Source organism: Phoxinus phoxinus (genome assembly GCF_949152265.1).
Source record: "Phoxinus phoxinus genome assembly, chromosome: 9".
Classification (NCBI taxonomy): domain Eukaryota; kingdom Metazoa; phylum Chordata; class Actinopteri; order Cypriniformes; family Leuciscidae; genus Phoxinus; species Phoxinus phoxinus.
This window is the reverse complement of record NC_136884.1, coordinates 7,529,222-7,553,368: the sequence shown is the minus strand read 5'-3', so window position 1 is coordinate 7,553,368 and position 24,147 is coordinate 7,529,222. Positions and strand designations below refer to the sequence as shown.

Here is a 24,147-nt window from a genome sequence, read left to right as displayed (position 1 = left end):
ACACTTCCTACAAAGAAAATGATTATTAGATCAAATATTTGTATGGTTTATTAAACCATGGGACAGTATAAGAGAGCGTCAGGGGGATCCATGTAAAATCTAGATTTTAAAAAAAAAGTTGAAAAAAAATTTAATCGATAAGAAATTAATTAATATTAAAATATATTTAAAATTAAATAAATAAAATGCATTTAACAGTAGGCCTACATTACGTGAGTAGGAACATAATGATTTAACTTCATAGACACTAATTTCACATTTTAACGTGTGTGGGTGTGTGTGATAAAGGTACCGTTTCTTAAAGGACAAGTTCGGTATTTTACACTTAAGCCCTGTTTTCAGATCGTTTCTGATGAAATAGAACGGTTAAGATTAAAATTTGGACTCATGCTGCTGCCCCGAGAATTTTCGGTTTCTTTCGCTTTCTCCCCCACCTCCACAATGGCTGCATAGGTGCACTGGAAGGAATAATCCTTCCTAAAACGCATCAAACTTTCGTTTACAAAGACGTGAAACAATGGAGTTGGACAAAAACTAGGCTACATCTCAGCCAATGGAGAGGAGATGGTGTCCATCAACATTAGAGACCAGGCCGGCATCGACATGCTGATGAAAGAAGGAATGGAGGTGATTCTTGTTTGGCAACAATTTGTTACCCACCCCGACCTCAATCAACCCCCACACAACAACAACAGAGCCCCTCCTTTGTCTTTGCCCCATCGTATCCCATCATGCATCTGGGAAGCCTCTTGGTTTTGCCTTTTAATTAAACAAAACTTTGTTATAAAAAGCACAACTTGATATTTAACTTTTAATACCACTGTTTCTTAACAGTTTGTGTGTATTGTTGTGAAGTTTGATAATGTTTAGTGAGTTTTGCTGGTTACCATTCATGATCACAGGGGCTCAGATGGACAAGTACTCAACTGTCTCATCTGTCTAGTTATCCTTGCGCAGCGGCAGTATCGTAGCCAATGAGGTTTATCCGAGGCGCGATTATTGCTAATTGAAAACTTTACCCAATACCCCGCCGTGACGACTTGAAATATAGTCGGCACTGGCAATTTTTGACAGTTTCTACGGAGACTGATATGCGTGTAAAAGAAAGAATTAAAACATGTACATTATACAATAACTTTCTAAAAAGAGTTGTTAGCTATGTTTAGCAGCATATATACATAATAACAATTTATTGACGTTTCCGGTCTCCAAAATTAGATGGAACGGCGCTTAAAATGTGATGTGCATTTGGTGTAATATAAATAAATATTTATTTAGTTGTTATTTTTTAAGTTATACATAACATATGTAAATGCTGCAAACCAAAGCAGTTGCATATTATAATGCCCATGCTCTAAAAAATTTGTTTAATAATAGGACAAGCTCTCGGTGCACTGATGCTGATGCTTGATTTCTGCGCATGCGCGGCGTTTCCAAATATCACACGCGTGCTGTGTTTGATAGGAGGGTGTAACTGCAACGGGATGTTTCACTACGGCTTGGATGAAGAGCAACCGATTCCTCTCCGTTTATTAGCGAAATCACACAGTACGAACACAATTTGAGGGCTGAATCCAAAGCCTTGCTCTGAAAATGGGTTAGACGAGCGATGGTTGTTTTTGAAACTCTTCCCATCTCGCAGCAGGAGCAAAACAATGAGGACAACAGCAAACAGAGACAGGGACTGATCAGTGTCATTCATTCCTGGACTTTCCTTTCTCCTGTGTGTCGTTGAGATGATAGTGGAGCTGGTTTGCAGTGCTGTGGCTCTGCTCCTTTATTTGAACACACTGAGCGCTGATTTCTGCTATGATGACAGGTAATTGTTACAGTCCTTCTCCATCACTTCATCCTTACAGGTAGTCACAATAATGACAGCAATTATACGTGTGGTTAGTCAAACGTGCTTTTACTCATACGTTTCACCGCACATATAAAGTCATATGTTGCACGCGTTGTTTGTAACGTTATTGTGTAGCTTGTCAAAACAGCACTTTTAACTTCGTGAAAACCAACAGCTTAGTTAGTTACTAAATGTATCTCTTACTAAATTTATTTACAAAATAGTTCCACTCAAAATGTATGTACTTGCATATATATTTAGGAAATATTTCATATCACCTATTAATGTTTGTCGTTTGACATTTGCTTATTGTTTAGCGTTAGAAGTGCGGCGCGCGCCTCTGTTATAGTGGAAACCGTGGCTAGTTGTCACTTTTTACTCCAGTAAATATGTTTTCAGGTTAGGGTTTGTTTATAAATTTTAATCAACATGAAACAAAAATGTTAGAGGTAGCCTGCTTTACAAACATGTAGGTACAGTTAATATGTGACAACTTGCCCCGGAGTGCTGCAAACACTGCAGATTGTGTATGTTTTAGTCAAATATCAGTTTCTTAAATAGACTACAGGACCTGAAATAGACGTGGATGCATCCCAAATGTGTGTTAGGAAACACTGATCTAAAACCTTGATATATACATCTAGCCAGTCTCTTCTATATTTGACTGTGTGGGCTTGCTGTCAGTGTCTTTTTCACCAATTTATTCTTATTTTTGGGAAACTGGGAGTTTACTGCTGTGAATGACCCATGAAATGATGGGTTTAGTATACTAGCCAAAGCAACAGGGAAGTGATAATTTGTGTAAACATGTCCAGCTGCTTCTGATTCCGTTAAGATTAATTGATAAACTCCCTGGTGGAACTTAATTTGGCTTTACAGATCATTTCAAGAACCATGGGGAGTAGGACTACATCAATGTTAATACTACACTTTCTTTTGTTTGTTTAAATATCTTATTAGCTGTTTCCATCCACCTATTTTATGTGAATCTTGGGATATCGCATAGAAAAAAGCTGGATAGAAACAGACAAATTAAAAAAATGTGCATAAAAACTTATGCACTCATTTGAGGCGGATAATGATTTTATCTGATAAGAAGACATGCGCATGAACTATAATGGAAACACATTTATAGCCTAAATGATAATTAAATCCCTCAATAAGAAAAAACTCTTTGACTTTGCCTTAACAGAGTATGTGACTGGATAACTGGACTAACCAGCAGATCAATTTAATTTCACAGCATCTCAAATGTTCATTTGGTCATTCAGATGCCTGAGTCAAAGTCCTCCTCAAAATGAAATGGTATAAGTACCTCCCAGAACTCCTACAAACACCAGGCATCCCCCTCCAGAATGCAAGATAACATCGCAGTGTTTATTGCGTTTCATCTGCACACTCTAGGGCGCAAGTGATTTATGATATTACAAAAAGAGCCACAGTTCCCCTTCCATTTTTATTACGGATAATTTTGTGCCAGTTGCACAGGATGTGACTATTTTGTTTTCTTGACCACACGGGATGGGAATTATGCTGTATTCGCAAATGTTTTATGCGACATTCCAATTTTGTGCATAAATAAATTCCCAAATATGGCTATTGTCAACATTGACCTCCAAATCCCAAAACCCCAAATTGACCTCCAAAATGCCAATCAAATGCAATGCATTGATTCTCACCTGGGCAGATATTCATCTACATATTCAGCACGTGCTGATCTACTCAGTGACTTAAGCTCGAATTTTAGTTCGAACCAGTTGTTTGTAGGGGCGATGCAAGTAGTGTGTTTGTAAATCTAAAATCCCGGCCTGTGACCTTTAATTTTCAGATGAGACCCAGTGTTAATTTAAACCCAAGAGAGGCACACATGCATGCATCCTTCCCTGTCCCTCTTGAGTGACCACAGATACCCAATCAGTACTCTGACCCTGCGGAGTCATTCATCAAATCGACCTTCTCGCAGAAAGGTCAACAGTCCTGCGTCCTTCACACGGTCCCCGGGGGTTTAAGTTGCTTTGATTTATGTGTTTGTGTGCACAAGGCATAATCAAAGAATCTGGTGATTGGTTTTCTGTGATTCCAGACTCCACTCCTGGGACTGTTTTCTGTCTCTGACTGTGGTCATACACCAGCTGTTGAAGTGCGGTTGGTTGCAGGTCTTCCAGAGCTCTTGGGTACCGCGCTCCGTCTCTGTTTTCTTAATCACGTCAAGTGTTTTTCCTTGGAATGGTACGGAGGCTTGTCCGCACTCCATGCGCCAACGGTAATAGCAATAAAAAAAACGAGTCAAGCATTCTTGGTATGAAATGTGCAACTTGACTGAAGGCAGAGGACGTCAGCCAGTGTTATCCTACTGGGGGAAATTTATTTTTACATGTCTCGAGAGCGATGTTTGAGAGTCGCTATGTGATCTTGTGCCAGTTGTTCTTTTCTAAAGCATTTTCCATGACTCTGACTGTGAGTAATAAGACCTCGCTTACATGGTTTTTGCCCTCTGGATGAGTTTCACGTGGCTTGCCTTGCAGAGATAACATCTTGCTGTTTGTTTTGAATGCTAGTTATATCAGGGAAGAGATTTCCAGAGGATGTCGTTCACTGATTAGCTCAGGCTCAGCCGTGTCCATATCCATGGCTGACGACACGTTTCCCTCAATATTTAAGATAGTTTAGATCAGATTTTAGTGGCATATCCTACTTGTAGGGCAGTTGCTGCTTTGATTAATACAGTAACTGGTTGCAATTGACTCTTGGAACTGTATGACACCAGCAGTATTGCATTGTAAAAATGTAGTCGAGCGACAGACTTGCATAAGAAATAAGGTTTTTAACTCAACTCAGTCATATAGAGCTGGCCACTTAAATATGTGACCCTAGAAATGCTCCCTCAAGGGGGATTTACAAAGTAAACATCCCTCTCTCTTCCAGCTGTGTGACGAACGCATACTTAACCAGTTCAATGTTGCGTATTTCTGAGAAGCTTCATAAGGAGATGAATACTACTTTTTCTGAAGTGACTGATGTCTCCTGTAAATAAGCAGGGGATGTTAAACATCTCACAGTACCTTCATTGTTGCTTTCAGTTTAATGGTTGTGTTATTTTTTTTTTATCAATGAGAGACTGTATAGCACTTTAAGGCTTTTAGTTGGAGCGTTTCATTGTGCGCCAGTGTGCAAGCCATGTGTTGTGATTGATAGATGGTGTCAAAGAGAGCTCACACTCTGAGTTTTGACACATGGCCGTATGTGTGGTCTTGACCGATGTACAGATTATTAATAATTAAATAACCATCAATTTATAAATCTATTAAGTGCTTATGTAAAAATTTTAGGCTGCATTTTGATCGCATGAATGAGGTTTTTGTGCACGCTCGCATGTCTCGCAATGATTGATAGCTGTTTTGTTACCCGTATAGATTTGACATAAATCATGAAGTAAAAATCACACAATTGCACAAAAATATAACAAAATATGTAAGTGATCTAGCTACTCTAGTCTTCATTTAAGATGTCAGTCCTTGCTATTACAGGCCTTATTATTTGGCAACAGACCATTTATTTTATCAAATCATCTGTTCGAGACATGCTCTCATGCCTTTTAAAATGTCAGACTGTTATTTTTATTAAAGCTCTTGGGGTTTCAGGACAAAGTGTTTCCTGAAATTGTCTTTTTTTATCGATTTAAAAGTAGGCATGAGCCCATTGGCCTAGGAAAGAATTCAAGACAAAATAATACATTTACAGTATATTTCTCCAATCCACGTCTCAATCATCAAAAAGCATGCTCATGGAATTATTATAATCTTGCGCTATGCACTTTATAATTTTACTAATTGTAATGATAGTTTATATATATTATATTAGACTGCTTCTGAACTTAACGTTAAAATTGCTTTGTGACTCTTGTCACAGACTGTTAGTGTCTTCATTCTTTTTTTTCGGTTCACGCTGTACCCATTACAATCCTAAATACCCGCATTGCCACCTGAACAATTAGCACTTCTTTGACTCTTTTAACCGAACCGCTGTCATTCAGCTCTGACTGCAGTGGGACACAACATAAGAGTGGCTGGTTTAAAGAGGGTAATTTGAGATGTTTGGAGGCTGAAGAGAGCGGTTTAACCACACAACCCAGACAAGTAGTACATCACAGAGATTATATATTTTATGAAGGAGAGGCAGATGCATGGGCTTCATCAAAAGTACCAAAATCAATTTTAAAATAATTTTGAGTGGTACATGTTTCTAGTGAGCCAGAGGCAGAGTGAATGAGATTCAGAGCGAGTTACTGAAAGCTTTGATTTGTTGCCAGAGGAAATGGTTGCATTGTAAAGCACTCCGAAATCTCCCCTCAAGCCCTAATATGCCACATTATTCCACCAGTGTTGAACACATGTAAGTTTTACATTCAAATCCACCATATTGATTTATGCAAACTCTAAGGGAGTATGTGTAGATGTTATGCTGTATGTTGGGGGTTGGTGCTTTGATTACTTGCAGGTTTGCACTGGTTATCCTTCTGTGGCCAACTCTGAGGAGCTGTCAGCTAACTTGACAATCAGGGTGAAACTTCTCATGTACCGGCCATGACACCGGCCTCCCTGAGGGGAATCATACAGGCAGAGATAAGGGTCGAGTTTCTTGAAAGAAGGTAGCCAGTGCTGCAAAGAAGATGTCACCTTTATTGAGCTTGACTAGCGTTGGTGTCGATATACTGCCATGGGATGTGGCCTTTTGTACCCAGAAACATCAAAGAAATGAGTCTTTTAGCAGAAAAGGACATTTGTTTTGTTTAGACGAGTGGATGGAGCACAAATTTAGCTTCTTTAGATTCTCTCTTAAGTTGCTACTGTGCGTTATTTAGCAGAATTTACTGTGCGCTTGCACTCCAGACTCTGACAGCTCCCATCACTGCCACTATGAGGTAACCTTTGGAAACGAGAACCCCCTTACGTTCCCTCATAGAAGTCGTACCAGCATACGTGTGGATCAAAGGATTCGGCAGAGCGGTTGATGAGTTATGGAGTGTTCACACATGATGAAAACCTCAATCCTGAGGTCTTCTAGAGTTGAGGCATAACTTCCCATCCAGGTTAATGTTCAACGGACATCAGAATATGGTTGCTGATGGTTAAAATCCAGAAAATATTTTGAATGTGTAATTGAATGTGCAGTTCCCACAGTTTACGGCCTTTACATGTGGGTCTTAGAAAGTCTATCGGCTCTGGTCCCCAAATCAGATTCACTCACTCACTCACTCACTCACTCACTCACTCACTCACTCACTCACTCACTCACTCACTCACTCACTCACTCACTCACTCACTCACTCACTCACTCACTCATATATTTTTAATTTTAGTTTCAGGCTATTGGTTTTATTCATCATCCCTTACATTACTAATATAGCATAATTTATATACTTGCTTTATTTACTTTATTTATTTCTTTACATACTTTTTACCTATTTATTGACTAATTTAGCATTTCAGTAGGCTATTGGTCTTAATTTACATACATTTTTTCATTGTAATATAGCATCCCAATGGATAGTTTTTTTTTTAACTTATGTACTTTATTTTCAGTAGGCTTTATTTTATTTTATTTTTTATCCTTACGTTTGTAATTGCATCACATTGCACCATTCGCCTGATTTAAACACTCCACAGTTGTTCAGAAACAGCATTGTTCTTAAAATAATGCCAAATCAGCTTATGGTTTAAAATTGTATTCATTAAATTCACAACAACAATAAAGTCACCTTATCTGTAAATTATAACTATACCATCACTATGGTTCAGTAACTTTCACTGGATCTGAGTCAGGCAATCCCTTCCTGGGTGGTTCATTGGTCAGGCTCGAGTGATTGTTTAAACCAGATCATCCAGCACTGATTAAAACGTTGTATTCTGTAATTTATATTGTAGTGCATATTTAGTTTTAGTTTTTTCTTGCAAACTCCCATTTCTGCAGGTTTTTGTCTTCATGATAGTTTTTTAATAAACCTCGGACTCTGACTATTAATAAACGAGGGACCACACACACATTTTAGCCCAGTGATTATGAGCTCTGTCTGTACTGGTGTCACATTGCACTGGCATCTGCCTTCTCCCACAAACACATAGGTGGGCATAAAAACTCACCACAGTAGGGGGGAATTCAAACCCTCTCGAGCCCCCACAGATTACACACATTCGTAGCTGTTTGCTGTCTGTGTGATCGATGACGATTGTGTATCATCTTTCGGCAGCTCCCGCTCTCAGCACTCTCAGCACTCTCTGCCTCCTGTCTTGGTCTTCCTCTTTCTTTTGTTCTCTCTTTCGAACACTTCCTCACCAGCCTTGTGCCAATTTGGAATCAGGGGAGCACACAAAAATAAATCCTCCATTCTCAATGTCAGTACTGTGCATCTGACTGACAAATCCTCTAATAAATTGATGCCTTCTGCTCAGGGAGAGATTAATGACAGTCATAATCGGTTAAGCTTTCTTTCTGTGCGTGTGTGTGGATATAACGGGGATCCATCAACATAGTGTCCTGCAGTGATAATTGGGCGGCCTGGTTGACAGGTTAATCATGGGGTGATCATGGTTCCTGTGGATTGTGTGCTCCCTGTCATCTGTTGGGAGGGAGAAAGTCGACTGAATCAAATCCCAAGCCCTGTTAAACAGCGCTAATTGTTTCTCATATTGATCCTCCTTAATCTTTGTGCTGTTTTACATGGCAGGACCAAAGATAAACAGGCCAAGACCACCAAGGAAATGCTTCTGTTTTGCATTTGAATAGAACATTTTATTCATTATGAATTAGGGTCAGTGTCACGGTCCATGTCACAAATGTGATTAGTTACCTACCGGTAAATAATGCAGAATCATGTATTTCTCATTAAATTTACGCCACAATGTTTGACATTCCTCAAAACCCTAAAACTTTATTTGCCTGGTTTGAATTAAATTATGAATCCCCGATTTTCAAAGAGGTCCCAGAATTTTGGATCCCTCTGTAAATAATGGCTTGCATATCATTTTAAAGATGGAAGTAGTAAACAAAAATGTTTTTTAATGGTTATTTTTAATAATGGTTTGCTCAGGAAAGTACTTCTAATTGCATAATCTGCATGTATGGCTATTCAAAAATAGTTATTGTTAATATTCCAGCACCATATGATTTTTCATAAAGAGGCCTGTGCAAGATTTTGCAGGCTAGTTTTTTTCAGCTTCTATAATATCTATATAATAAACAAAAAATGGTTCAGATTGTTCTTCATTTCTTCAGTAAAGTAGTTTAGGCTTTTACTGTATGTGCAAGAAAATCATGCACAATCTGCATGTATTACCTCTTCATATTTTTGAGATTTTTTTTCTGTTTTACATGAAGTCTGTGCTTTTTTATGTCAGCTTTACGTGTGCTAATACTTCACTGTGCTTGATATTATTCATGCATACTGTCACTGCTACCTGCATCGCATTAAAAGCCCCTAATTTTGCCTTCATGGATGGATTTTTAAATGCCTTAAAATGTCGCATCTACAGGCCCGGCTGCTTTATGTGTGCAATAGATTCATTAGGCCGTGTCACAGAGCGTGGCGGCTAAGTCCTTCATCGCGTTCGGCCAATATTCCACGCTCTTAAGCTCAACTGTATTTCTAGGTAATTACCGCCTCTTCAAAAGTCACGTCATTTTCGAGTCCCTAATTCGAGGAGATGTTTTTATATCCTCTCACTTCGTAAAAAGAAAAGCAAATAAGTCGGGACGGAAATGTTATGGTTTTAAAGGGGACTCTGCTGTATTTCTCACACCTGCACCCCTCCAGCGCTGAGCCAGGCGGTCTACATTAATGCCTTTCCCATTAGAGACCCTCAGTATTTTCTTTAGGACGTAACTGTGGAGAGAATATTGCATACATTCAGAGAGATATTGATTTTGTTGCTGATATGGATGTCTTTGTTGTGTAAAAAGACACTTATTGAGGGTTTGAATTCAAAAGTACAAAGAAAGCATCTAAATTCTCATATGCAATAACCTCCTGAGGGAGAACTGCAACTTTATCATTTACATATCACTTGTAGTACATCACTCAACCTACATTATCTTAATGAAATGCTGTGTGTGTAGGGAGGGGGTGATGTCGTTTGCTTTGTGTTTCAGTTTTTTTTCTGCTCCGAGCAATGGGGCAACATTAGTAACCGCATTCAGGTCATATTTCATTCCTATTCAAATCTTTTTGGGGTCTGTAATTCATCACCAGTCCGGAAGCAATCTGTTTGCTTTTCCTGTGTTTCCCCTAGATAAGAGGCGCATAGAGCGTTTCGCCTGCCGTGTAAAGAAAGATCGCAGTGATACGAGGACGAGGTTCGCTGTCTGCAGCGCTCTCATTGCTATGCAATGCCATTACCGGTCAGATGATACATTTAATTTATTGTACCGGGATGGAGGGTTTGTATGCACACTTTTGAGAAAGAAGAATGTCAGACAGACCGTGAGGAGCTTTTGTTCGCATATAATTGTTTTGGTGTTTTCTTCCTTTAATGTGTTTAGTATTAATACCATTTTCTACCTTCCCCTCCCTATATTGCAGCGACATCTCTTCTCTAAAGACGTTTTTCGCCACGCGGTCGGGACAACCTGGCACTCACAGCAACTGCAAACCACAATGATACAACGATTTAATCAATTCCTAAATGACATCAAATCTCGCCATACATTTTTTCTTGTTTAAGAAGCCGTTTCCTTTGGATATATACATGACAATAGGGAAGAAAACACAACTTTCTTAAGACTTACGACCACCCAGTCGATCAAAACAGAGGTCATTTGCATATGTTAATGTGCTCAGGGTTGTGATGCCATAATCAGAGATTCTTTTCGATTGACCTATTTTGAAATGTAGTTTTCATAAATAATGAGGCAAAGGAAAAGGTTTCTATGATCTGTCCCTTGAATGTTTACATTCCATCCGATTTTAATAGGATTTGAGACATATTTTTCAAATCATGGGCTGAAAAAGGAGCCCCTTCTCATTTCTCAATGCTGTTTTTCTCTTATCTGGCTCACAGATAGTATTATTACTCATGCGGTGTCTGGCTCTAGTAACATCACACCATCAGGTCCTGGAGTTTGTGTTTTATCTGGCCTCGCTTGATTTCAATAAATGGAAAGAAACCATATTTCAGAGTGGGATTTAGATAAACTGCTGCCTGCTGTGTTTATCTGTTTTGGAGTGTGTGAATTTCTCTCCGGTATGACTTTCGTGGCCATTCTTAGACATCATCTTGTCAGCATTTGATGAAATGGGCATTTCTGCCACTCAATATGAAGCAAAGATTCACCATGCATGAGTTAATAGATTACTGTGATCCAGCAGTACGTCTCGCCAGCAGGTAATATCTCTCTTTCTCTGCTCTCTGTCTCGTTTCCTCCCCATTTTAGTCATTATCTTCAATCACTCTCTTGTCAACTCTAAGTGAATGTAGGTTTGCAACCCATTTTACATCCATAATGTGACACATTTCCAAGTAAAACCAGGTGTTTAATGCGATGATAAATGTAGAGCAGATTGTATCCATCAGGCATTGATTGGATCATGAAAAGTGTGCCTCTCTAAAGTTGAAAAGAAAAAAATATTTATTAAATATAAAACCGTAAAATCATTTTAATTAAATACTTGCAGGTTCAAACTACTATTGGTCAAATGTAAGGCATTATGTGAAGTCAACAATGACACATACTGTACACAACGGCTGGTTTTCATTCTCCTCACATAAGACAGTGATTAAGTCCAAGTGTTTCTGTTCTTAAAGGGATAGTTCACCCAAAAATGAAACGCCTGTCATCATTTACTCACCCATAAGTTGAACACAAAAGAAGATATTTTGAAGAATGTTGGTAATCATAGAGAGGCTGGTCCCCATTGACTTTCATATTAGTAAAAAAAATACTATGGAAGTCAATGGAGAAATGATTTGGTTACTGACATTCTTCAAAATATCTTCTTTTGTGTTCAGCATAAGAAAGAAATTCAGACAGGTTTTGAACAACTTTAAGGTGAGTAGCCTAAATGATGACAGAATTTTCATTTTTGGGTGAACTATCCCTTTAATACTCAGAACTTAAACATATTGGCTGATAAATTGCATTAAATGCTCTGAATTAACACAAGCAGCATAATGTTTGTACTGACTTTTAAAAAAAGGTTATATTCACCTTAAACAAAATGGGGTTTACTTCTTGTCTGAATATGTTCACCTTGGTCCATTAATGTATATAATAAAGACTCAAGAGTATGAGTTGTTTTGTTTTTTTCGTAGCGTTAAGCATTTCAATAAGTTGAATCCCAACATTTGCAACTAAAAGTGGAATTTTCTCTTTTAAAAAATCCTGTCTTCACCGACGTGTATGAATTTTGGGATAGCCTAGGCTGCGAAGCATCAACTTGTTTCTATCCTTTCGTAGACCGGGAAAATAAGAATTTGCATTTGCCGTTCAAATGCAGCCACTGAATTGGGAGTTTGGGACGCAGCTAATGTCCATTCTTTCTTGCCTTGCTCACTGAAGATTTCATAGTGGAACAAATGTCAAATTACATAAGCTAATTCAAACCATGGCAGATTTGGAACATGTACATGCTTTGTGAGCTTTCGCTGTTCAGTTAGCTTATGTGGTGTCTTATAGGAAGAGGTAGTTACAGGACACAGCTGGTCGCTTGCCAATTAGTGAATATCATGAAAGCTGTTACAAAGAGAGGCCAGCGAGGAATGGATGAAGAACACAGATGAAGAATAGATTGTGATCAATAGGTCTAGGCTTTTCTCTTTTTGCCGTTATTGTCTGTTTTGTTCTGTTTCTTGTGAGTTTTGTGTCTTTTAATGACTAGTCTGGGTCAGTCAGACAGTGAAAGCGCACCAGAAGATCCTGCTGTTCTTCATTTTTGCATTGCACACTTCACTTTCACTCGCATCCCCCACTGTAGTCTGAATACATTCAGCTGTCTTCAAGCAGGTGGGAGATTTTTAGGTCACTGTGACATCCAGCTTACCAGCTGAGCTTACCTTGCTGATAACACAAGACATGTATCATACAGATGCAAAACCAGAGCAAGATTGGGAAAGACAGAGTGAGAAGAGGAAAAATAAACTATAGCGTGGATACTTTTTGTATGAATGTCATTGCATTAGATTTAAACATAAAACCAAGTGGCATTTATTTTAAGGTACTTTTTAAAATGTGTGTGTGTTAGGTTAGGTCTATCTGTATTTAATATTGATGGAACTGAAAACTTGGGACCAATTAGTTAAAGTAATGGTAAAAAAAAGGGGGATAAAAAGCTAGTTTATTTACTTACAGAATGCATTATATGTTTAAGTATTCCTTATTCATATATTATATTTATCATATCATATATCAATCAAATAAGGGGAATGGAGTCAAATCATCTACGATCATTAGAGGCACCAGACCTCAAAAGTACCATCAAATTAGCATCAGTCCCTGGGGTGGTTCTTCTGCCTTTGATTTGTGCGATAAGGCAGTGAGTAGACACGTGGTTTGTCGCTGGGAGAAACGGGCACTGTCAGAGTTTAATCAAGGCCAACATTTATCACCGCTGAGCAGACACTGTAGACATTAGCTTTTAATGAACTCCTCAGACTCAATTATTGCCTATCCAAACAACAAAAGATGTGGATCAGGATGTGCAGCTGATAATATTTCACTGCCTAGTTATGTTTCTGTAATGTAGGTTTTGAACATGCACTTGTGTTGAAATGCAATACAGTCCGGATCAAGGCACTTGTGCCCTGTTGGGTGGCCCTATAAATCTAGTTTTAACTGGATTTTATAGCAGCCATTTATGTTATGAAAACTATCACTGTTAAAGGCTCCGGCCATTGCCTGGTAAGAGCATTTGTGCTCCATTCACATTTTATGTGTGGAGAAGGCTTGCATATATATTTTCATTAAAAGGATCTCAATGGAGGGCCAAGAAACACTTCAAGCTCACACTTTTCCAGATGTGCAGCTCCACATCCATCACGGCATTCAGACGGTGAGACTCTACAGGGTCTGGACTATGAGAAGTGAGGAAATCAGGGCTTTCTCAGGCTTTTACAGTAGCAGGTTTGCAGATGCTGGAAAGTATTTTTGTTGTCCTTTAATTTATTAAAAAAAGAGAATATAATATACAGTAAAATAATGTAATTCATGTTTATTGTAGTAGTTTCTAGAAGTTTTCTGAGCATGAAATGCCTGCTCACAGCTACTTTCATTACTTGATTATTTAAAACTGTCAGAGCTTTAAAGTTGTGAAATCCTCCAGTTTAAATCCTCAGTAGAGCCAGGCGATGTGCCTGATTTGCATGGACTGCAGTGGTTTTATAAGACATCGATTTCCTTTAACTGCAGTTTTCTCTGTGGCTTCCTCTACCACTGGGCTTCTTATGGACTTCATCCATCATGGAGCTAACAAGGCTTCTTTGTGCTGAGTGAAATGGCTCTTCCATTAGCATGACATCGCTCTGGGATTAGCCCAGATGGCTCCTACCGGAGATCAATGTCAGTTCTGGTGTAGTGAGGAAGCTCTCAGATCAATCGTCAAAGTGAGAAGTATCACAGATACTCATTGCGTCTGCTCAGATCATTAAAATGATTGTAAATCAGTGCTGTTTGTGTGAGGGCCATCAGTGCATGACACGCTTTTGAGTTGGGGTCTGTTTGAGTTTAAATGTGTGCATTTTGTATTTTTCAGTCAAAAGCAGAATAGATGCAGTATATATATATATATATTTGTTGTTACAAAAATACTATTTTGGGTTTTAAATCTGGGGAAATCTACTTTGCACCCTTTTTTTTAAAGAAAAAAAAAATCATGTCAGATTAATTTGGTTAATGTGTGTGTGTGCGTGTGTGTGTGCGTGTGCTGTTGAGCTAATCAGGAAGTATTCTCTGAGCAGATGAAAGAGTCTAGCACTGAAGGACACTGCCGTTTCCCTGCTCCACCCCACTTGGCCAGCGTCTTTGATGGGTGGAAAAAAAAGTATGTGTTCTCTGATTGGCTGTTATAAATGTTTTGCGCTCATGAATGGGTTCCAGTAGACAAGAGGGAGAAATCTTAATCAAGATCTGGGACTAGTTAAAAGCTCATGCCAGAGTTGGCTTTAACATCTGGCCAGCTGTGAGTGCCTGGTGGCTTTGATCACTGCCTCTTTACTTCAGTTTGGCATTGGTTAACTGCTTGACCCTACAGTAGATGCCTTTAACATGAATGTATATTGATGAATGGTGGCATTGAATTTATTATTGCTGGATAAAAGATTCCCTTTAACTGTGTAGTGCTGCGCTGTCTGTCAAAACAATACAATTATTAATTCTGAAATAATTCACATACTTCAATTTCATACATGTTGTGACCAGTCAGAAGCTTTATTCTTCTTGTAATCAAATTCTTACGTACACACTTTATATTGCTTACAAATCTAATTTCAAGCATTTAAGCATAAGCTTTTAGATCACAAGAAACATAAATGTGGTCATTTTTTTTCTAAACATTTTACTGGTAATGTATATGTTGAGTTTCAGACGGATGACGGGTGGTATTGAGGCTGATTAAAAGTGAAGCGCACAGTGATTTGTTGTGGTGATGTTATAGCCAGAAGCCATATGGGAGAAAGGATCAGGGATTTCTGCTATAATGAGTTTATGATTTATATCATATGTTATGTACCATAACACAACACTGATGCCTAGTCTCCTCACTGAAATATGGGTTGGATGCGTGGATGCAAGTTCAAACCCTTATAAAAATCTGAAATATCAAGAACACCTCAAGAAATCATCGTTTTTAGTGAATGCAACAAATGAAAATGTTATGTTGTGGAGATGCTTATCGCATATTAAAACCATCTTATGCTTTGCTTTATGGCCTAATGGGTGTTTTTACACTTGGTCTCTGCAAAAATAAAGGGGGAACTCTTGCCAGTATGAATTAAATGAAACAAATCCATCATTTGGGAATGCAGTGACATTTATGAGTGTGTTGTTTAAAGATGATGCCAATTTCCCCCCAAAATTGTTTTCTATAGAAAGTTTATGATTACTTGCCAACATGTGGTTGTAAAGACTGCAAATGGGATTTACTTGATTCTGTTGGAAAAACATCAGTATTTGCAGTTAACGCTTTATGTTTAGTTCAATAGCAGTTGCTAGTTAATTTATTTTCTAAGACATAACCACCTAATTGCTTTTCATTAGTGAGTTTGTAAAAACCACAAACGCAATGATTGCACACATCTCTGTTGGGACAGGTTTAAAGTGATTAAGACCTTGTCCCACAGCTGTGCCCCTAAAATACTCTGGCTCTATGATTTGCCTGTAATCCTGTTAGCGTCAGATTAACACCACAGCCATGTTTCCCTGTGCAGGGATTCAAAGCCACTCCATCCCTCTTCAGTACTTTGCGCTAATCTGTTGCTGTTCGAATACCCTCTCTGATTTAATTTAATAAATATTAACTTTTGCTGTTGTTGTTATTAGCCTAAATATTTTATTTTTTATTTAGTCAATTATTTTTATTTTATTTACTCCTTTTTTATTTAATAATAATAATAATAATAATTATTATTATTTTTAGCATTCCACCTTAAATGTTGCATTTTAAAGCAGTGTCAAATTTGACTGGAATTGGTCGAATTATATAGGACTGATTAATTGTTTTTGCGACCCATCGACTAGTTGATATAGAAAGTAGGTACAATATGTTGTGCATCTTTAATAGGCAGTCAGCATATAACTTCACTTTATACCCTAAACTACACGCTTAATCTGATTACTTGTATAGCACCGACTGCGTTGGAAATGAATAATGACTGTACATCCAGCCGCCCTCACATTTAACTGCATTAACCTTCTGAACTCTCAGTGACTGAGTGGCTTTGTAGGGCGACTCGCAAGTGATTTATAGACATTATAAACACTGGAAGCCGAAAACATTAAATGTATGTGGTGTAAAGTGTATTGCCACCGAGCAAGGATAGATGCTCCATGATACAACTGCGTTTTTCCAGTCCCTCGAGATGACAAATGACACATTTCGGATTTTAGGAAAATGTAAATTTACAGGCCGTCATGTCTTGAGTGTTTTTCCTTCTCAAGGTCCACAGATAAACCTCATACATAACAACCAGTTTTCTCCGGCACTGCTTATCTTTGGACTAAATAAGGGATGGCAAGTGGAGGCGTAGACCTCGCTTTAAAACTTAAATATTTTGGAGACGCTCAAGTGGTCAGTGTCACAGCCGTCTACCCATGAGCATGTTCAGTTATCTAAATTTGATTGGACCACACAAAATCTAAACACACAGGGTACGTTTGTTTGTCTCTCTGTCAATTACATCTTTGCTTCTGAGTGTGTTTGTAATAGTTTTAATACAGCAGTGCATAGTATTTGCTAATACCTTCAGTCATGACCTCAGAGCAAAGCTGCTCTTAATGGACCACACTATATTCACAGTAATCTGATTTGCTGTGGCCCGGTTAGAACAAGATTACCTTTGTAAACAGATGTACGCAACATAAGCAACTACATAAATCCAGATAAGTGTTAATAAGTGCACAATTGTTTGCAAACACTGTGGTCCATTTATAAATATTTCAGGATCTACTGCGTGGAAATGCACAAAGGGCAAAGCAGATGCTTGTAATGAGTGGCGAATAATGACCCATTGGCACTGATTTTTATGTTACGGTGTTATTTGTTGTAACAGTAACGTTTGTGTTATGCATCATCTGATATGTGATGATCGAGTATACTAAGCTGAGACCTCACTGCAGGGGTCATAGCGTGATGACGGCTGTCGATCTCTTCACTTTCCCAGCATTGTGTTTCCTGAGTCGAAAACAAGTGCAGGCTTTCTCATGGAGTCACAGAGAGCTCTATAGATATGAGCTCAGAGATATGGGTCACAGGAAACTGCTCCACTTGTACTGAGGGCCTGATGTATTAACTGCCACTACAACACAGACTGAAAACTTATTATTCTTATATGTATTTTTCTTGGGTATTTTTTTTAAATGTATTTTTGTATGATGTTTATTGCACTCCACATTACTTCCTTCTAGCTATTGTAAGATTTCCTCTCTGACTTTCTTTAGTTTTATACAAAAAAAGTCCTATTTTCTTTTTAGGCTAAGAATAAAACTATTTTCGCCTCACTTTTCATTCTTTTGTAAAGCAAAACTGCATGTGTTCAATTCCCTGTGGCCTTGCATCTCGCCATTTGGAAATCATTGTAATTTAAATATTGAAATCAGCTGCCCTCCCACATCAATGCCAATCATGAATGAAAAGAATACATTAAACGGGCGAACACATTAAGAAAGCGCATATATTGTGCTACTATCACTGTCTGAATAGCAGGATAGTGATGGCTTTATTTAATGCATGGTGAAACCGGCACGGTTACCAATTTCTGTCCTTATAACAGGGAAAGAAAGCATTAGAATTACATTCTATTGGAATCAATGGCATGTATAGTATATGTATGTATTATAAAAATAAAAATATCTACATAAATTGATTATTAATAATATATAATCTTATTATGGCTGATTGTCTTGTAACAAAAAAAAAACCCAATGTTAATAGTCTTGGGATCCAAGTGATGATTGAAATCTTTCTGGTTACTGTTTGTGAAGAGTATGTTAAATAGACAGATAGTCAGATAATGTATTTAAAACTGTAAAGATGTTCGATGCTGGGTCTGGTCTGTTGGCATCCTCCATTAATTGCTATAAATAAACATATAAAATGTGCATGAAGCAGAGAAGTGTCATGCCACTTTTATTGTTAATGCTATTCTAAATGTCTTTGTCATGCAATATGGTACCTATTTTTCATGTTGCCTCTTTATTCTTTCTCCGTCTTTAGCCGAGCAATCAAAACCAACCAAGACCTCCTTCCGGACACTCCATGGAGGAACATCCTGTACGATGACTTCTGGGGCACGCTGCTCACCCACAGCGGCAGCCACAAGTCCTTCCGCCCCCTCTGCACCCTCTCCTTCCGCCTCAACTACGTCCTGGGTGGTCTGGACCCCCGGGGCTACCACCTGTTCAACGTGGGCCTGCACTGCTGTGTCACTGCACTCTTCACTGCACTTTGTGGCCTTCTACTAGGTGGAGGACCGTGGAGCCTGCTGGCGGGACTGCTCTTCGCCTCTCACCCCATACACACCGAAGCGGTAGCTGGGGTGGTGGGGCGAGCAGATGTGGGAGCAGCGTTTTGCTTCTTATTGTCTCTCCTCTGTTACACCCAATACTGCCGTCTCAGGCCCAACGCAACGCACTTGACTGGGGTTGTATGGCAGGCAACGCTGTGGCTGGCCGGGAGTCTGGGTGCTGCTGCGGCGGCCTTGCTGTGGAAGGAGCAGGGAGTGACTGTTCTGGCCGTGTCAGCCGTCTATGACCTCTGTGTTGTGCATCGTCTGCGACTCCGGCAAGCAGTGATGATGGTACTGAAGGTGAGATCTGATTCTCATTGTGTGGATCTGCTCCAAGGCCAAATGAAAATGCAATAGCGGCACCAATGTGATAGAAACAAGGTCCTGAATCTTAAAAGGCTAAATTTCTTATACTAAAATAAATTCAGAGTCTCAAGAGTTCCTATCCATCCGGGAAAACCTGTATTTTTGTAATGCTGGAAAATCTGAGAATAAAGGCCCTTTCACACCAAGGACGATAACTATAATGAAAGATATTGCTCTAAAAATCGTTCTAAATAGAAAAAGAATAGCAGAGTCCACACACCACAACTATAATGATAATGGCACAGAGAAACAATATCATTTAAATCACTTTCTGAATGATTTTTTAGCTGATAATTGATAAAAACTATGACAGCCAATCAGAATCCATACTACTTTAAAGAGCTAAAACATTTATTGTGACAGATGGCAAAACTTTAGCGCGCTAATATATCTGTGGACGCTATAGCTATCGTTATAGTTATCATTCTTGGTTTGAATGGGCCTTTACCATAGAAAATGTAAATGTTTTAGTGTAACGTTATAATCAAACTTAAGTAATGACCTGTAGACCAGTCAGCTCTATGTCAAAACAAGCTGGGGGACACTTTTTTTTTTTTAAGCAGTCCTATTATTAGTTTCATCTGAGGTGAAATACATTTCTAAAACAGTTATATCTGTGTGATTTTTCATGAACGTGTGGGCACTTAAAATATTTATTGCATCGTTACTGTTTTAATAATTTTCGCAATTAATTCCATTTAGCTGTACAATGATTTTGTGGGAATTATCACACTTACACTCATGATCTGTTCAGTATAATATGCAGAACTAATCTTTAAATGTCACTTTTTATCAATATGATGATAAATGAGAATTCTTGCTGCTCTCCTCCACCCTATATTCGACAATAAAGCAAGAGTAATCTTGCCAGTCCAGACTCTGTACACCGATGCCAACCCCACAGCACATCTGGGCTCTTTATCATGACCTCTCTACCCGTGTCTCCGGCTTTTCTTGCTGGTAATCATGAGGTGCGCGAGAGGGGCGACAGCGAGAGATTACAAACTCTCCAGACGGCCACGAGCGCATGGGAACGCAAACAGAGGGAGAAAAAGGAGGACGAGGAGGAAGAGAGGAAACCATGCCCTCACTTCCCCTCTTTCTCTTTATCAAAGCACTTTCTCATTCACTCTTATTCCTGTGGTGGAAAACCGGCTCATTGGCTTTCAGTGTTTCACAGGGGCCTCATTAAATGCAGAAGGAATGGTCAACAATAAAAGATCCCAAAGGATCTTCCGAAATGGTTTTTGAACAACGAGGAGGCACTGACTTTGCATATTTAATGCCACGCGTCTCAGACTTTACATTCATGCGGTAATGAATGCGTTTCAGGGTAATGAAAACAGATAGGGTGCCCTCATTGATATTCTAGAGGCTACAAACACCCCTGATATATGATATTGCTTTGATTTGAGCTGAATGCGGTGTGAGTCTAAAACAATACGCTGTAGATTAGTTTTGAGGTTGGCCGTACGAGCGCACAACGCAGATAGAGGGCAATTTTTCATCTCATTTCCTCTCTAATCGGGCTGAGATGAGATAAAGCTTGGTGCGATTGTCTGGAATGCGTTCTGCCCTTTTTCTGCATAGCAATGGTGCATATGGCTGCTGGTTTAGTGCAGGATCTCCACACCCCCAGTCAACCTGTCTTAAGGCCAATTCACACTGCTCTGACAGATGGCTACAGACACTTTTTTGGGTTCTGGTTGGCGCTTAATTTTGCTGATTGAACATTTGCTGTTTGTGTCTGGTTTAATGTCTGAGAAGTGACGTTCTGTAATTTGGTTATTGTCCGCATCGGGCAGTGTCTGTCGGTGCAGTGTGAATTGGTCTTTATTCTGAAAAAAGAGTTCTAGTTTAATTGGAAGGAAGGTTTCTATTAAAAATGAAAATTCTGTCATCCTTTACTTACCAAGTTGTTTCAAACCTGTATGAATTTCTATTACTGCTGAACACAAAAGAAGATATTTACATACAGTGACTTCCATAGTAGGAAAAATAAATACTATGGAAGTCTATGGGGTCCATCAACTGTTTGGTTACCGACATTCTTCAAAATATCTTCCTTTGTGTTCAGCAGAAGAAAAGACATTCATACAGGTTTGAAACTAATTGAGGGTGAGTAAATTATGAATTTTCATTTTTAAGTGAACTATTCCTTTAAGGGGGGAAATACAAAAAGATGGATGTCTGATTAGAGTTAAAATTAATCTTCAGAAGAAATGCTTCGTAGTCTATTTAAGGTAATTTAACGATGACACACACAATATTTTGGCTCGTTTGTCTTAATGCTGTGCATGTGGGAAATTTTCTCATAAACAGTCAACAATTTGATTAATGCGGCGGCATTTATGCTGTGACAGGAAATTCAGCTGTGAAATGATGCTGTGGATCTCACATTTCCTTAACACCGATCATGCATCTCAAAGGTATTTATGTTTAGACTGCAGTAGGTTTACTGGTTGAGATATTATATGATGCTCTACATGTTCCTTGATGTTAAAAAACGAAAGATTCTGATGGTTTCCCAATGGAGAAGGCTGTAAACTTACAACCTTCCTCATTGTGAGTGCAGTGATAAGCAGCAGCTAAAGCAAGCTTTGTCCTCTTTAAGAACTGCAGCGTAATGAGTTCAGTTCATCAACATCCTCCAACGCCCTGACTATTTCTGTCTGGATTTTGCATGAAATGCTGAGGTCATTTGTTGTGTTTTATGCATGAGTTTTATTTGTTTAGTTACTAAGTTGAAACATGACCTTATGCACAAACTTTATAAGCAGAGAAGAAAACTGCCATCATGACATTGAGGATCTGGTTTTTGTCTGGTGATTGTCCTTTACATCTTAGTTGGAAGGTCTTTATGGTATCTCCAATCTAAGATTGATTTTACAGTTTGGTACAAAAGAGCATGAACAAAAACATGATGAAATAGAGCTCATTCAGTTCAACCATATCTGAACTGTAGATTAAAGTGTCACACTCAGTGGAAGCAGAGGATCTATTCTATCGTGGCTTTAGCCCATACGTTTTTGACCCATTGTGTGTGAAATAAAGAATCAATATTTGTGGCATCTAATTTCCCCAGTCTTTGAGCTTGACTTCCCCAGAATGCACTCTGTCAATAGTCATGCTGTGCCCAAAGAGGCAATTATACAAGAAAAGATTTGTCTCTCTTCCGCTCAAAAGACTGTTATATACAGTATAAATGCAAAGGGGTGTTTTTTTTATTCTGGTACTTTTATGCACCAGGGGATGTCTTTTCATTTATTTTATTATATTTCATTTTTAAAATTTGTTACATGGTCTCATTAAGCAGTCTTGGGAACATTTTTAACATGCCTTCATCATTTATTTTTTCTACTTTTAAGACTTTTTATGTATACATTTTTCCCAGACTTTCAATCGTAATTCAATCCTTAAAATATGAATTTACATATGTAAAACTATGGCACACAAACAAATAGTGAAATAAACGTAAAACATTTTAATATTTATAAAGCGACAACAGTGTCACTGAAGAGCATGCTTGAAAAAATCAAAGTAAATAGTTGTGGGCAGGTTATTTTTATTTTGTGTCACTTCCAATCAAGTTGAAATTTTGTCATTGTCAAAAATCTGTGATCATGTTATTGTGGTCTATTTATGATGCATAAAATGCTAGCTATGAGCTTAGCCTTAACACGCCTTAGAATAGACTTAGAAAGACAAATTAATTTAACTTAAATTAACTTAAAAACGTTAATGTCATTTCCATCATCATAATTTCCATTTCAAAACCACTTTAGATGTGGTGGAAATGACATTGTGGTGGAAATTTTCTTTTCTTTTCCAACAACAACTGGAACAGAAACAAAGTCAGAATGTAAAATGATCTATTTTGTTCTTTTTATTTTCTAGAGGAGGAACTTGAACTTGTTGGTCAGTTTAGCCTGGCTGGTTGGTTGGGGAATGATTCTGCTCACAGCTCGATTTTACTGGATGGGTAACAAGCCGCCAAACTTCTCCAACTCCGACAACCCAGCAGCCGACTCGCCTCACTTCCTGACCAGAGCGCTTACGTTCCTGTACCTGCCGGCCGTCAATGCCTGGCTCCTCCTCTGTCCTGACAAACTCAGCTTTGATTGGTCGATGGATGCCGTTCCTCTGCTCAGATCCGTCGCTGATTGGAGGAACCTTCAGTCGGTTATGTTTTACTCAGGATTTGCTCTCCTGGCATGGTTTGGCCTGAGAAGCCCACTGCTACAGTCCACAAAAATCAGCGAAACCAATGGAAAATCCTATACGAGCAATGGAAAGTCTGCAACTAACGGATACAGTCATAATCACAATGACAATCACTACAGGGACTCGAACTCTCCTAAAAGAAATGGTTATCACAAACCTCTCAAAACCGCTCAAAAATCCACCCCAGCCACAGAGAACGTGGTGGTCTTTTCCCTCGGGCTGCTGGTTTTGCCCTTCGTCCCAGCCACTAACATGTTCTTCTATGTGGGCTTTGTAGTGGCCGAGCGTGTGCTGTACATCCCCAGTATGGGCTTCTGTCTGCTTGTGACTGTCGGGTTTAGGAGCATGTTCATGCGCTGTAGGTTGAGATGCTCCAGAGCGCTCCTGCTGACCTGTGCCGCAGGCCTGGTGCTTCTCTACAGCCTGAAGACTGTGAGGAGGAACCAGGACTGGCAGAGCGAAGAGATGCTGTACAGGTCTGGCATTGCCGTCAACCCTGCGAAAGGT

At 38.9% G+C, this 24,147-nt stretch overlaps 1 protein-coding gene across 2 annotated transcripts in view; it reads left to right on the top strand.

The window, feature by feature from the left end:
- Positions 1–1,396: 1,396 nt before the first annotated feature.
- tmtc2a (transmembrane O-mannosyltransferase targeting cadherins 2a) overlaps positions 1,397–24,147 on the top strand; it is a 29,576-nt gene continuing 6,825 nt past the window's right edge. Inside the window, exons 1-4 of one of the 2 annotated variants that reach the window (XM_079623395.1) lie at positions 1,463–1,548; positions 1,643–1,819; positions 18,759–19,350; positions 23,314–24,145. In XM_079623395.1, the coding sequence (XP_079479521.1) occupies positions 1,737–1,819; positions 18,759–19,350; positions 23,314–24,145 (1,507 nt within the window). In that variant the 5' untranslated portion in view covers positions 1,463–1,548; positions 1,643–1,736. Of the gene's footprint in view, positions 1,820–18,758; positions 19,351–23,313; positions 24,146–24,147 lie in introns of both variants that reach the window. The other variant, XM_079623394.1, reaches the window with a different exon arrangement.